The sequence below is a fragment of the Mchenga conophoros genome, linkage group LG18 (genome assembly GCF_057382185.1).
Source record: "Mchenga conophoros isolate Kocher_MC1m ecotype Shallow Benthic linkage group LG18, M_conophoros_male_GT1.1, whole genome shotgun sequence".
NCBI lineage: Eukaryota > Metazoa > Chordata > Actinopteri > Cichliformes > Cichlidae > Mchenga > Mchenga conophoros.
The window spans coordinates 11,526,298-11,542,632 of record NC_140543.1 but is presented as its reverse complement, the minus strand read 5'-3'; the positions used below and the strand labels follow the sequence as shown (position 1 = coordinate 11,542,632).

At 37.8% G+C, this 16,335-nt stretch overlaps 1 protein-coding gene across 3 annotated transcripts in view; it reads right to left on the bottom strand.

Annotated features, from left to right (window-relative positions):
- The window catches only part of piezo2b (piezo-type mechanosensitive ion channel component 2b), a 92,082-nt gene that overhangs the window by 49,722 nt on the left and 26,025 nt on the right, over positions 1 to 16,335 (bottom strand). For 2 of the 3 annotated variants that reach the window (XM_085253615.1, XM_085253617.1), the window contains exons 7-11: positions 15,861 to 16,074; positions 10,966 to 11,140; positions 5,975 to 6,088; positions 3,396 to 3,513; positions 2,201 to 2,370 (exon numbers count right to left, since the gene is read on the bottom strand). In XM_085253615.1, the coding sequence (XP_085109741.1) occupies positions 2,201 to 2,370; positions 3,396 to 3,513; positions 5,975 to 6,088; positions 10,966 to 11,140; positions 15,861 to 16,074 (791 nt within the window). Of the gene's footprint in view, positions 1 to 2,200; positions 2,371 to 3,395; positions 3,514 to 5,255; positions 5,292 to 5,974; positions 6,089 to 10,965; positions 11,141 to 15,860; positions 16,075 to 16,335 lie in introns of all 3 variants that reach the window. The other variant, XM_085253616.1, reaches the window with a different exon arrangement.

Here is a 16,335-nt window from a genome sequence, read left to right as displayed (position 1 = left end):
CATAACATGACAAAGTAATGAAGCAACAGCATCAATAACTTTTTTAATTTTCAATTTAATGCTCAAACATTTTGGTAAAAATTTTGCAACGATCTTGTCTATGGCTTCCCAAAAATTGAGATTTGCACTGGTGTATCAGCATGTGTCAAGTTTGGAATTACAGATTGTTAACTTACTGTTAAATAACAATAAAAACAGTAACATTTAAATTATTTAACAGGTATTTGAACAAATTTATTGCTAAACTAACTGATTAAAATAAATAACGCAAATTAAAAAAAACAGTAATGGCAACAAAACAAAAAGTATGGTAACTATGCAACTTGAGACTGCTGATGTATTTAGAAGATGGTAACTATGATTTGTTATAAAAGCAGCATTTAGTCCTTTCAGCACTGACATTTTCCCATGAATGGATGAGAAAAAGGTTTTTAAACAATATTCTTCAAAGAAAAGTAGGAAGACTTTTGAATAATTAATTTTTCGTAGTGAAAAACATAATTCAATGATTTCAGGAATTCAGGATTCTGAAGGAATTTATTTACATAGAGATCAAAGACACAATCTGTCTGTGCTACATCACAAATCTTTTTTTTTTTTTTTTTTTTCTTCTTGTGTTTCCTTTTTATTATTTATTGGGAGTTGGCAAACAGAGAAATGGTGCATTACCACCAACAACTGGTGTGGACTGAAATACAAAAAAATATCCTCCCAAACAAATGAATCTGTCCTAAAAAACAAAATATGGCTGGATAACTTTCAATTTTCGAGTTCTTGTGAAATAAATCAACCAAGTCCAGTCTCACTTTCATATCTCTGAGCTTTTGAATCAGCGATTCATTTTCAGCATCATATTTCTGACAATGCACTAAAACATTTTCTATGGTTTCATCTTCTCTATTGCAGCCAGATTTTCATATATTTTCATGTTTTTTTTCCTGTTAAAAATAACATGTCTGTCTCCTCTCTCCTGTTCCTTTCTGCGCTTCTCATTTCTCCTGTTTTGCTTTGGATTTTGTAAAACCATCGCCCTTTCCTCTCTTCCTCCCGTTGCTTTTGCCACCTTTCTTCAATTGTCTGCCGTATTCTACTCTACTGTAAACTGATAATCCATCACTGAGCCTTTTCCTTGCTTTGATACTATCCCGCTGTGGTTGGCTGTGTTAGTAGATGCATCTATATAGATTTTGACATAACCGTAATACTGATCAATATATGCCTGTCTGTGAGTTTGGAATTAAACTTTTTGTCCAATAGTGTTGAATCTACTATAGCATCAGGGGACAGTGGTGTAGTAGATTTACCACCACATATCCATGGTGGTATTATTTGGCTAATGCTGATCTTGTCCAGATTACATTCAGCCGCTTTCCGATTGACTGTCCACCCACTCTTCATTTCTCATCACAAATCTTTATCTATAGGCGATATAACAGAAGTGCCAGTGCCAGTTAGGCTAAAATTTGCAAATGTCATCGTGCAAAACACAGCTGTCCGCTTCTCAGGCTCGGTGCGATGGACTGTCACATAGTGGTAACTTTCAGTGTGGTTAGACAAATCAATATTTCTGGTCTCTTTTAGTAAAATCAGGCTGTGCACTCCAGAGCAAAGGACAGATTGTTACCAGCAACGTTTGGAGTTGCGTCAGTGCCTTTGGGAACGCTAACTTGCAGTTCTGTGAAGGCGCCATTAGCTCTGACAAGTACGCTGATATTTTGGAGCAACATATGCTGTCGTGACATGACAACAATTTAACAAACAGTAGCGCTACTTGTATTTCTGTAAAAGAAAAAAAAAAAATTACTCCAGGAATGTCTAAACTGAGAACAGATGCTCATTTTTGGTTGCATTCTGCCACACATGCAACCATAGATGCTGCCCAGTAAAGCCACAGTTTCCTACTGCTAGCCAGCCAGTAGTTCCACTGGAGCAGAAAGAGGTTCAGTGCCTTGCTCAAGGGCATTGATGTTGATCGAGCAGGCAGGAGTGTTTTGCAAACGACATTTTTCCACCAGGTTTGTGGGTTTGGGCCTGTTACTCTCTGGATATAAAACTTGAATGTCAAATTAATCTGTTCATATAAACAGCAAGCGCATTTTAAGAGAACAAGTAGGAACGACAAAGTAAGTAAGATGTATATTTTTAAAATTTCATTCATATTATTAAGCAAAACTAAGCACTGACTTTCAACATTGCTCACCATCATGGATATGAGAGCACCGATGTAGCTTTGTTTCATGATGAAGTGGAAGATTTTGACCATCGCACCGACTCCTTTTTTCTTTATTATATTCTCTTCACTCTCGGTCTCCTTCACAGATGACTCCTCCGGGGGCAAACACACTTCATACACACACTCTTCTTTCTTCTCTGTTTGGACAAACAAACAGCTCATTACAACACTTCTACTGTGGAACTGTGTGGATCTATTACTGCACTTCCATAAAGTTGGGGGCAACTGTGAGAGTTTAACTTCACAAAGCACAGAAGACAGATTCTGACTTTCGATTCTTAGTTTGCAAAAAGCTCTAAACACCTCAGATTTTACACATTAAAGTAACTCTGCAGAAACCCAAATAGGACTTTCCCTATCTTTCCTTTTCATGTCCCTTGAAAAGTTTTTTAAGACTTTACAAGTTCCTCAGTACATTAAACAGCCATATTCACAGGCTATTAAGTATCTCACCTCATAACTACTATATTAACTAAAATAAGTGAAGGAAACCTTTAAAACAATTCAGTGAACTCGGCTGCAAATAAGTGAAACATAAAACCAAAATGAAGGCGGGAAGGGTGAAGTAGCAGATGTATTTAACACTTAATGTGAAAGATAATTTACTTTATCTTGAAGCCATCTTTGCTGCTTTTATGTACTGTTAACTGTGCACATTTGAATTCACTGCATAACATGTATCGTCTATTTGTAAAAGTTATGGTGGAAATACACCATACATAAGTTTTTACCATATTTGGTAAAAACTTCATCAAAGGTACTTAATTACTTCCAATCACTTTATGATTATGACAATTTATTCCTCACACAGTTAACTTAAAAAACTTTTAAACCTAAAAAAGTTAATTTAATCAGAAAAAATATTTACTGTTACACTCTATATTTTATTTAGCGTTTGTAACTAAGCATATGAAACTTAATTAAACCCTTACAAACAAATGTGGAATTCAACCACCTTCCTGATTTCTCCTTTTCTATATCTTTGTCACACTGAAACGTTTCACATGATCAAACAAATTTAAATAAAACATGCAGTTTTGAATAGAGGTGTTTATGATTAATATCAAAATGACAATTTTGAATGTTTTATGTGGTAGCAGCACTATTTTACAGATTCACTGCAGACTAGAAATGTTCATAATAGAATGAATAAACAGCTCACCTGTGCCATCACTGGGCTGGTCCATTTTGTACTGAGGGGTTGAGTACAAGTCCCGACAGACTGGTCCATTCTCAGTCACGGCAAACTCAAAGGAGGTCCCGTTTGAAGTGGGCACAGCCTGCAGATCATTTTTAAATAAATAACAAATAAACTTCAGTAGATGCCGAACTTTTTTTTTTGTTATGAGCTCACACAACAGTTTAGCATGCCTCACAAAGGCAAAGAGGAGTAACTAATGTTGTTTGATACTGGACACTGTTTTTTTCCCACAGGAAACTTTAGCCATTTAGTTACCACACTTTGGCTTTGTTGGGCAATAGAGGCACGATTTCTACTTTTCACACTGCATGGTTTTTGAAGTCGATACAACCCCTTTTCTAAAAAAAAAAAATGTAATGAAATGAAATCAAATTAAAATTACTTTGATCGAGGGCTTTCATATTTTTTCAATGGATGATTATCCTCATCAAAATATATGAATAACATCCATATTATATTTGTATCTGTAGAATGTCAAATTTGATGTGATATACATTAAAATCCATTTATTTTTATTTGTTAAACTTCATTAACTCAATTTTTGTTAGCTATACATTGTTTAAATAAGCTGTTGCCGCACTAAAGTAGTTATCAAGAGAAAATAGAGCTGTGATAACCTAGAAGGTGTGCTGGTGGTGGATAGGTGACAGCATTCTCACATTGTGATGTCATTAGTTTGATCTCTACTCATTTGTAGTTTTTGAAATACAATGTGGGCTGTAGGCCTTTTATTAAAATTAAAAAACAAACAAACAAAAAAATTCCCATCCGACAATCACAGATCTGCCTGAAAAAGGTTTCATGGGAAAGAAAAACTTCTTAAATAGAATTAGGCAAAAATTTCAGGTGCCTACTGTTAAGTTTAAAATGTTATTATGTCCTCTGTATATGAGAAGCTAGAAACAAAACATCAGTCCTCTATCTGAGAAATTGTGCTTTCTACAGACAGGCCTGTAAATTCTTTAAAAAATAGCCAAATGCACGTATGTACTAGTGTAATAATTTCCCCTCATAATGCTAGCTGTAAGTTTTTCCTGTGCAGAAACAATGTCTAAAAAAATCACTACCTAAAACAATGTGAGGCCTCAGCAGACTGACAATGCTGTAAGTTGAGAGTTTGGTGCAAAATGACTTTTCTGTGCTCCTGCAAACAATGTTTCTCTTGCTCAAATGTTGCACATAAAGAAGTCATTTTTGTACTAAGACGTCTTCAACCTTGAACAGATTTAGACCAATACTGATACTAATATAACAAAACAAACCACGCAACATAAAACATTTGTTATTTATAATTGTTAATGTACTCGCTTGCACTCTGACTTTCAAAATTTAATTCATGTTCCACTGTTATAAATGCTGAAAGATTTGAGAGATGTTTATTCAATGTTGATATGAACAGGAGGACAGTTCAAAGTGGAGGCAATAGTACCCTCAATCTAAATTTTAACCAATGGGTGTTCAAGAGAGTCTAAAAATAAGAACCAAACCTTTAAATATCATCAATATTCATCAGATATAATTCCTGTGACTTTTGTATTGTAAAAGCTGTACAGGTACTCCCTCTTCCAACATTTCCAACTAAGAAATACTTGCACAGCTTTTCAACTGAGAAGATAAAGGTAGATCAGGTTACCAACATATGTATATATAATGTTTACTTAAGCCCTCGATTAACAGAACCAATCAGGATGTAAAAATTATAGGAACCCCGTTCAATGAGGATGCAGTGTGAAAAGCACTTTGCAGCGATTTCCTTTCTTGCAGCAAGACTAAAAGGGGTGAAAATGCACAGATTTAAGACACATCCAGAACAACCCGCACCTCTGTTGTACTGATTCCATCCTGGGTGGAGAGGAGCTAAGAGGAGAAAAAGAGCATACAAGGCAAGGTGTGTTATCGATGAGTTGCTGAAGTCAAAGGCCTCCGTGTTCTTTATAGTGGTTGATAAGCAAGAACAAAGCCGAGTGCTGCTAATCTGTAAATCGAGACCATCACTCATCTGCGTCTGCACACCCTGAAAGCTTTTAAACCTCAGGAGGTCAACGGTGGAGACAGCGTACGGGCCTTGATGTAGGAACAAGGTCACAATAAGCGTGCGTGTGCAAGAGAGGCAAAGTGTCTTGGTCTGAAATCTTTCCAGGGATGAGTCGATTATCATGAAGATGAAGCAAATGGAAGTTTAAGGAAACAATCAACAGCTGCAGCTTGACGTTAGAGTTTAATAGAGTTGTTTTTATTGTTATTTGAAACTTTAATATTACTGATTTGTTCCATTCTGCTTTATTAAGACTGCCTGTTATTGTTGAATCGTAAAACTGAATCAAAGTGTTTCAGGACAACATTTGTTATCAGTTCTGACAACGTTAAAAAGAAACAAGTGTTTTTTTCTCGCTTACAAAGTTAAAAAAATATTATTATTTTTTCTCTGTTTCTGAACCTTTATCCGGTTTGTTTTAAAAGGACGGCATCGTAGAAAAAATAATGATAATAATCAATACTTTGAGTGGCTTGTGTCCGCGTGTGTCTTAACCCTGACGTACGTTTTTCTCGTCTGTGCCCTGGCGTGATCCCCACCACAGCAGCCGCTTCCTGTTGGCTGAGATAAATGATTTGCCCAGCTCCTCCTCCTCGCACACATCATCGTCCTTGTCATCCTGAAAAAACACAGATAGAGAAGTTTCGTGTTTGATGTGAATCTTTCCGCTGTTGTGCAACGGAGATGATACTCTCAAGAGTTATGGTTTCAATCTGCTTCTAGAAAACACTGTTTTACGGTCTGTGAGGGAAGAAACTGAGGAGGACTTGGATGAACCGAGTTAGCGTCCCTGACGAGAGTGTCACCACGAAGTAAAAATGCACAAGAAGTTATTTAAAGAGGAGCTGTTAAGCTCATTTTCAGCACCTACCATGAACACTAAAGACAAAAATCAATTGCATTTTTGTAATAAATCAATAATAAAGAAGGTAAGACTATTGTACAGTCTATATTTTTTTGTCTGGACTTGATTTTGTCTTGCACAGCTGATTATTTCTCCACTCATCATTTACTGCATCACGAGGAAGCAGTACTGCGTGATGTTCATTTATATATTACCAGTTACTTTATTCAGTTAGTTTGCAGTATACAAATTTAAGGAGCTACATTTTGTTACTGAAACATTTTAAATTGTTATATTTATGTAACAACATTCATTCTTGCACTTGACTTTTTAATTCTGAAAACGTTTCATGCATTTCTTTCTATTATCTCTCTGTAGGTGTTGATGCATTGGGGTTTTGTAAGCAGGTCTAGAAAGTGAGATCCAAGTTTATTAAGACTGCTGGTAAAATAAGAGACTTAATTGTCTGTGCGGATTCTCAGTCATCCAGGTTAGTCTTAAATGATGAAAAAAAAGGCAACTGCACTTTTTAAATTGTTTTTGAAGCGTTTTAATCTTATCCAAAAGGACTCATTAGTTCTAAAGCAACTGGCAGAGTCTTAGGTAAGACACGCCTAGCCCACTAGGCTAGGAGGGCTGTCCCCTCTGGAGGTGGTCCTAAAGGTCCTTAGCCCACTACTGATCAGGCGAGTCATCACGTGACTTTGTGTTTATGGTGTTGGACTTCTGTTTAAGTTTTTTTATGTAGCAGATATTTACTGGCTGGCTTCTTTATGATAATAGTCCCAGTCTTAGTTTATTCTACCTTTGAAATGTAGTTTTTGTTTGTAGTTAGGATCATAGATTATATTTAATTCCTTGAGTTTCAGTTTATCCCTGTCATGTTAATCCCTTATTTTGGTAGCCATTTTTCTTTCTTTGTTTCTTCTTAGCTTAACTGGTTTTACATGTGTCTAGTTCTCAAGGTGTCTCTAATTTCTAATTACCTCTTTTGTGTATTTCATCATGTTCTTTTTCTGTTTACTTCATCCTTGTGTGTTTTTGCTTATTGTCCTGTGTGCTTTTGGCTTTAGCTGTTTGAATTTTGACACTATTTGCTTTTGACCTTAATAAATGGCTTGTTTTGTTATTTTTTAAGTTTATAAGTCTTGCATCTGGGTCCTTTCCTGCTCCCCGGAACAAGCTGTTTTAGCTTCTCTCATTTTAACACAACTTTCTTCTGATTGGCTGCCCCTCAGAAAACAATGTGTATTGAACTTTGTGTCTGACATCATACAGATCTTAAAGATATTTTTTTTAAGTGTGAAACCTTATAAATTCATCTGAAGCAGATTCCTTATGTCTCACTTCTTTGGATCATTACTCTGCTTTCAGAATTTGATGAACTGCTGCTGAATAAACACAGATGACAAACTATAAATCAACCTGTAAAGTGATTTATAATCCGCCTTATTTTTCTGGCAAACATGAAGTCCATCATAATCTGGCATCTCCACCATCGAACAAACCTGTCCGCTGCTGATTTAAGCCACAATCATTTTTTTATTATCTAAAGTGTAAGAGTGGGTGAAAACACACAGACCCACGCACGCGTACACGTAAACACACACACACAAACCGCTCTATGAAGCGATCAATAATGCATACAGCCCCACCAGTTTACAGGCTGGTATTGATCGCTCTATAAAAACACTCATCTATAACTCCATTACAGGACAACGGAGCTGAGCTCGAGCTCTGAGGTTAAGGAAGGCAGGATGAATTCAGGAGGGGCGGTCTTCTTGAATATGATTGCACAACATTTCACTCAGGACTTTAGTTTCAACTCAGTGGTGGGAGCAGAGCAAAAATACAGTCAGGGTCAGTTCACCAAAACTGTTAAAATAAAATACTCCGTCAGTGAAGTGTGGGTTTTTCCTTCCTTCCTTTCCTTTTTTCCTTCCATATCTGTGATTTGTCTCCCCACTAGTACAGTGGATAGTACAGTGGCAGTGAAACTCACAACGCAATCAAAGATTACACTTAAAAACAAATCTGTGACACCTAAGTGCTGGGTGCATTTGATACTTTTGTGTTTTAAAGAGCTGCTTATTGTGGCCAGACGTTAGAAACAAAATTGTAAAATATTATTAGCAATAAAAACCCAGAGCAATCATTTAAAATATACTAAATAATTTCACAGAGGTGAGGAATAAACTTGATAAAGAGAAAAAGTGTGAAATTACAGACTCTATAGAAAAGATTTTAACACTGATCTTTCATTCATTCAACATTTTTGGAGCAGTGGATTCTGTTATTATGTAAGAGCTGCATTTTTCTCTTGTACAGAGCTCTGTAAAACAGGAACGTAGCGCCAAAACCGGTCCTCCCTTTATGCTTTGTCAAAATTAGACCAGCAGTGTCTCAGATAACACCTAAGCTGTGTACAGATTCCACCAGTGATCGATTGCCCTGAAATCTTCCATCAGTACGGTTTCTCTGATCACAAGGCCACCTGGTTGCCCATTTAATTCAATCTGGATCTATTTCAGTTCACTGTCTGGAATTTACTGTGGAGCTGTCATGGAGGCTGTGTGTACTGCATTCAAACCGTGTCTCTGACACCCACCCAGTTTTTGCATCTGCTTTTAATCCAGAATCCACACTTTCCAAAGGAGGAGCTAATTTAAATTGGGCAGCATAAATATGCACATGCTGTTTGTCCACCAAGGTTTCTTCTCTACACTGTTATTGTTCAGTTAGATATAATTTATTAGGTCTAACTTTGTGTTAATAGTCACAGATTTATGAGTTTGTGTGAAGTTGCTAGAAGTCAAGAATTGTATGAACTGAGTTCATACATCAAGCTTTGCGTGATATTGGATTGATTGGACAGAGTGAAATCAGGCAGTCATAGCTAAATGTCATCAGGCGTTTTTAAAAAGTAACCTTTCTATTGAGCTGGTCTCTGTAACCCAGTGTATTTCTCTCGCTGTGTTTACTCAAAAGCAGTCACATCTGAGAAAAGTTCATTGCTGAATCCTTCAGAACCAAATCTTTTGCAAATTAACCTAATCCATGCAACATTATACCTAATAACTGTCACCGGCTTTCAAACTGGGGTGGTTGGAAATTGGGTTCTTTTTATGTTTTTTGTTTTTTTTAGTTTATCCCTCATAACTTCAAATACAGGAACTAGTCAGTCGAAATTGTCAGGGAGCTTGAAAAACACATTTACGCTCTGATAAAGCAAAAAATAAATAAAAAATCAACAAATTTAAAGTGTCACAATGTAAAGCCAAAATGCATAATTTTTCTTTTGTCAAAAATGAGAAATTAAAAACAACTTTTCTTGTATAACCAAATTTGTGCTCCAGTTGTTGAAATGCCCTTGTGAGCTAGTAGGTAAAAATGAAAAAGTAATTTAAAAAAAAATTGTGATTTCCAGACACAGAGGAAACAGAAGAAAGAACCCACAGTGCCCCTTTAAACATTAAGGAAAGTTCAAGTTTTAACACTGAACCTCCCATATCCCATGTGTATTTGTGTATAGTGGTAATGTGATGATACAATTCTTGAAAAAGTAATTTTTGGCTGCAGATGTCTTTTATTTGATTAGTACAGAAATCTCATCTAACTTTCATGTACTGTGATTGTTATTTCACATAAAATCACACTGATGATGGCTTTTTGGTGAAATAATGATTTTTTTCGATATTGTCCACCAGTTTAATTCGAGTACTGCAGAGCAACAGCAACAAACTGACCCAAATTAGCAGGTCAAAAGTGAGCATACCAAAACAGGGAGTGAGTCATCTATTAACCAAAAAAATCTCAGTATGAGGATCTCTTTGACACACGTGTCTCCTTAAACCCCACAGCAATTCAGATCAATGAGATGTAGCTGAAAAAAATCGATCTGCAGGTAGTAGGATTTGATGTAGGGTTTACTCAGAGAGGGGCAGCTTTATCACAAACACCCTGCCATATAAACCTAAAATCTGTTTATTATTGATCGCCAAATTCTGCCCCAAACATGTGCTAATGAAGTTACTGTTACTGTACAAGTGAGTAAACGCACAGGTAGCTCATATTGTTCTGCAAAGCTAAGATTCAAAACTGAACATCTGTCTCAGTTCCATTAAAAGCTGTTTGAAATATTTATGTAACAGATCCAACGCTACAGAAACAGGAAAAGGATCAAACTCTGTGAAAGCTGAGTTGTGATGTTGCAGAGTTCTGTGTGTGCACAGTCTTGAGAAACGACATGCAGCAGCTTCTATGTTCCCTGAAATTTTTTTTCATGCATGAATCTCTGTATATGAACGTGACTAAAACCTAAACTCAGCTCTGTCTGTAACAGCAGATATGCTGTCTTGGCGATTTGGATTATTATATTAAACTCATACAAATGTACATGTCATACAGGCAGTGTGATTTAGTAAATCCTGCAGTACAGTTTCAAGAACAGAAGACTTGATGGAGACTGTTACTAAATCTGATCCACAACATCTAAATTTAGCCAGATCATAAATACAATTGTGGAGCTGCTTTCAAATCAAAAACACCCGATATAAATGAAAATCAATAAATTATTGATGTGCTTTACAAAACATGTCACAACGTTTTGACTAAAAAAAAAAAAGGCGTGTGTGCGCTCTCTCTGTCCTCACCATCAGCTGGTCGATGGGCTCCTGCAGCCAGAGGCGGATGAGAGTAGCCAGGGTGTAATAGAGGATCAGCAGCATGATGGGACTGACAAAGTGGTACCACTTACGCCGCGGGTGCACAGTGAGCTTCCACGTGCAGGAGCAGTTGCTCTGGACAATGGGGGAGATGCCAAACACACTGAGAAGAGACAGAAAGGTTTATGAGGATGGAAAAAAGGGTTTTTAAGCAGTAAAAACAGCAGACAAATAAGATTTTATAATGCTTTTTTGTCTCCTAATGTTTTACTTTGTAAATTTCTTTAGTTTATACATGAAAAGAAACATTTTACTAAACAAATTCAAATCAAACAGTATACTGGCTTCCTTTAGTCGTATCCTGGAGAGCAAAAATGTACGAAAGGTCTTAACAGCTTAAATCTTCTGATGACTGCACAGAACACATGAGAGAGACTATGTAACTCATCGGGCTTCACCTGGAGATTTCCCGCAAGGTGTGGGAATGTGTTGCTGGGGAGACGGATGCCTGGACTGTTTTGCTCAGATGCTCCGAGTAAATCCAGTTCAGTTCAGTGTTGAGAGTTTAATGATTTAAAGGAACAGTATTTAGGTAAATCTAATTGGAGGCTTGGTAATTATGGAGAATGGCAGTACAGAAAGAAATTTAAAATAAATGGTGCCATGTGATCGCAGCAGAGCATTTCGCTCTGTGCAGGCTTACTTATGGCAGGGCCTTCATCTACTGTCTGACTACTGTCAAAACTGCTCTCAGTTTGAGTCAGGGAGACAGACGCAAGCTAAAAACTTGAAAGCTTGTTCTTAGAGCTGGATCAGTCGACCCTGAAACAGCCCTTAGTTATGCTGCCATAGACTGGGGCTGTTGGGGGACTTGTAAAATGATGCACCGAGCTCTTCTCCTCTATGCTCTCTTTCTCTCTGTGACTCTCAGTGCATTTATTTCCCTCTACTGCTTGTTATTAACCTGCGTCCAAGCCCTTCCATAGGTAGTGATTTATCCTGTTTGTTGATCATCCTGATCCTGTTCATCGCCTTTTCTGTCATCTGTTTCCCCTCAACCCCCAACTTGCTGCGGCAGAGGGCTCCCTTCCTGAGCCTGTTGCTGCCTGTTGTTTTTTCTCTCCTCACAGTCACTTTAAGTTGCTCACAGGGGATTTCTGGATTGTTGGGGTTTCTATAACACTGCAAGTTATTTATGGTTTATGCAAGTTTTTTTGTGATTTGACACTACATAAACAATGATGATCAAACTAGCTTATGGTGATCTCACAGAAGGCAAATATTGCTCCTCACTTCAGGTATACAGGTTTCACTATGAGCACGGAAGCCAAACGCACACACTGTCCAAACATTTTGATGAAAAGCAGCCAATCAGAAGAAAGTGGGATTAAGGGAGAGGAGTTAAAGGAGTTTGTTTCTGACAGTGGATGAAGTGGCCACTGTAACATCATCATAAATCCACTTTAATAAAACCAGTGTTACAGTTTCTTCCAGTCGACTTCTGTAATGAACTTTAAAAAACTAAATATACTTTCTGATTTTGGTAGCAACTCTCTTCTAGTGGTCATTTTGGCAAGAAACTCTCTAACCCTGGATTCTGTACAATGCAGCCAGGCTAAAAATGTGTTCATAAAACAAAGGATGTCATATGTTTCACTCCTTTTCCTTCTGAGCAGAATAAAGGTCATCTACTCAGGAACTGCACTGACGTATTCCAGTGACAAACACTCAGATTTAGAAGCCTCCAGAGTCTTGTCTTTCATGCCATGTCGAGGAGCGAACGACCCCCAGAATCCAGCACATTTCCTGAACAGTTTCTTGTTACAACTGGGGAAGGCCGGTTAGTCACATGACAGGGGACTTCCACTTTAAGGCGGTGAGGCAGGAAGTGAAGTGGAAGCCAGGACTCTCAACAGTCTCACTCAGCACCAGGTCCACAGCAAGGCCGAGTCATTGTCAGCAGGGACAATTAGGACAGGCACTGAGGTGGCCTATTGTCAAATCGAGGCTACACGTATATATGGGCCAATAGTTTCCCTCTGACGACCTGAAGTGCGAACTAAACAGGCCAGAGCAGAGGAGATCATGCCTCAGTTTTTACACAGCAGCAGACAGAAATACTTCAGTGATGTGGAAAGTCAACATGAACGTGTGAGTAGACGGCAAATGATGAAACAGACAGTCTGTTTGTGAAATAAGAATCGGAAAAGTGACAACCTTTCCAAATGCTGGCCCTCAGACAGACAAATTAGGTCCTTCTTTATTTCCGAAATGAGAAGACCACAGTTTGGGAACCCTCCCCCCATAAAACACTAACTAAATATAAAATAGGGGATTTATAAAGTAAAGAGTGCTTTTTTATGCTTTGTACATAGGGCATCGAGTTCTCCACAGTTTTATGCCAATCACCCTTAAAATGTGTGTCTAATTTTGGCCTTCACAACATTACTTCCTCAGTGACGTGTTAACGGCAGTGATTCTTTTCCTTTTATGTCTCATTTAAAAGATTTCTGGAGGCGAGAGCCTACACTCACCTTTGAGTATTTTACTTTCCAATATCCAGCATTTAATTAAGTATTTCAGGGGACCAATAACAACAAGTATTCTCTTAAATTTAAGGATTTTTAGACAACCTAAGAAGTAAAGGTAAACTAAAGCATAGTAGAGGGATGTGATGACCCCTCAAATTTATCACACACTCAGACTGCGCGGTCACTAAAGCTGGACGATTTAAAGAGATTACCCTGTGTAGATGGTGTGAGGGTGAGCGGTTCATTCATTCTAATGACTTTGTTTCCTAATGAAAAACCTGTCAGTGGGACACTGTAATCGCTTCCTTATCTGCCATCTGAGGCCGGAGCGGGACGGAGAGGACACGGGCTTTATCGAGGCAGTTTCAGCTATACATAGCTGTAACAGCAGCACAGCTTTCAAATGAGAAAGTCTGAGATCAATAAAACACAGCAACACCAAGGGCACTGAGATATCAGCTACACAGAGACAGCTGCAGTGCTACTGGTGAGACACCGCATCATTACTATAAGTTAAAGGACCTGCTGTGCAGCAGTGGGCGTACATCAACTTTAGAGAGCTTTTCTAGTTTACATTCAAAGCCATTTTTTAATTGATCTTTCTGAGTTACTAGTGAATTTAAGCATCATATTTGCATTGTTTTAGTTTTAGTTTAGTGTGATAAATTACCTTTACTGTGGCTGCTGGACTCCAATTGTTTTTATCTTTAATACAAAATTAATGTTGTACATAATTCTCTAATCATCATTCATCAAAATTAAACCAAAGATTAGTTTGAAATATTTCTCTTCATGTGTATTAAATAAGAAAGCTTTTAAATCAAACTGTAAAATCATTCACTTTTTTTGATATTCCAGTTTTTTTTTTGAGCTGCACTACTCCACTAAAATGATATTGGCATCCATTCATCCACCCTCGCTTCTCGAGGTCCAGTTAGCATTCTAAGGCGTAGTCACCTCCTCCAGCTCTTCTGAGAGGATGTTGGTGTATTTCAAAGCCATCTGAGAAAGATTATCTCTCCCACATGTCCCGGATCTGTCCAGGGGCCTCCTCCCGGTTGTACATGTCCAAAACATCTCACTGAGGAGGTATCCAGGATGCATCCTAATCAGATGGCTCAACCATCTCAGATTGATTGGTTCAGCATCTGCACCGGTTCATCTGTCAATCTTTCTTTCTCCGTTCCAAGATCCAGAGATACTTAAACTCCTCCACTTTGAGCCTAACTTCACCCCCAACTCCAATGTCCGTGATAAGTGAACAGAAGCAGGGAATGTCTTCGTTAGCCAAATTAAACAATTAAAATCAGATGACTGATTAAAACCAGTGAAGAAAACAAAGTCAAATTAATAGCAGAAGTCGATAGAGGACATGTTTAGAGAGAATTATAGCAGATATTTTAAAAGTCTACATTTGTTATTAAATAAACAGCATCATTCTCATCCCAAGCTGTCAGAATAGAAACAATGAGCTGACAGACTGCCTGCTATGAAGTCAGCTCACTGAACAACTGTGACTAACATATATTGGCAAGACGTTCAACAGTGTGGCTTTAGTCCAACCACAGCGCTTCACCGCAGCAGCCACAGACAGCTGATTGCCTCCTTTTTCATGCATAATAAAACAGCACTGGTTGTAGTGAAGAGCTTAAAAGCTCTGCATTTGACACTGATGTGCTATGAGTAGGAGTCTGATGAAGCTACCCTCCAGCTAAGTTTTTCTTTTCATTGCTTTCTAGGTTGAAACAACAGTAAATATTTGTTGTTTAAACAAACTTGCCTCGGGCGCAATAAATCTTGTTGAGTCGAAGGAGCTCTGGCTCCTGAGCCCTGTCAACACGTCATTTATATTCACATGATAAAAGAGCGTTAGTATCAGATTGTGATGTTTTTAACTATGGAAATACATTTCAGCAATTCATCAAAATGACAGGAGAGAGACAAATTGTAATGCCACAGTTTGACTTTCACTGTGTCGTTGGGACAACAGTTTGTGTTTGTTCCTGAGTTGGTTTCCTTTCCTTTTGTGTGCCGAGTGAAAGTCAAGTGCACCGACCAAGTTTAACCCTCTGAGGTCTGATTACTCTGCTTTCGCTAACCTATCTGAGAATAAAAAAAGACTTTTTAAAAAGTTTTTAAAGCCTGTTGGTTTTTGTTGATTTTTTGAGAATGACAAATACAAACAACATAGAGTTAGCATATTATTTGTAATGATCCGCGATCCGTTTTGCCCAACAGAGTTAAATTGTGGAAAATAATAAAACAATAATAATATAAAGTCTTGTTTGTCTGATGTAAAGCCAAACATTTAAAGCAGTATAATGTCTGAATTCTGAGCTTCACATTTCTGACCTGATGTAGCCGTCATTGGTCAAGACGGACTCCTGAAAGAACTGGAACTGGTAGAGGTAGAGGACGATCAGATGTCCGGCGCTGAAGATGGCCATCAGAACACACATGCAGCTGAACATCAGCGTGCTCAAGGTCCGGCGCAGGGACCACCAGGTGCACAGGAAGAGGAAGGTGAAGAAGTAAACAGCTGAGGTCAGCGAGGGCAGCGTGATTCCTGCAAACATAAAACCAGTGAAAACCAGTCAGACATCTGCCAGAGTGGTATATAAATACAAGCCTTTTCTTAACCCACATGGAGCCTCAGATTGTGTTCCCGTAATTTTATAATGTTTTAATATGTTGAATGTGGCAAAACTTTCACATCATTAATGCTGTTAAATATTGACTGAGAAATAATTCCAAATATGGTTTAACATAGTTATTCATGCAGTTTTACGTCTTGGCTGTCAAACTACAGTTCAAATACACTTTATAT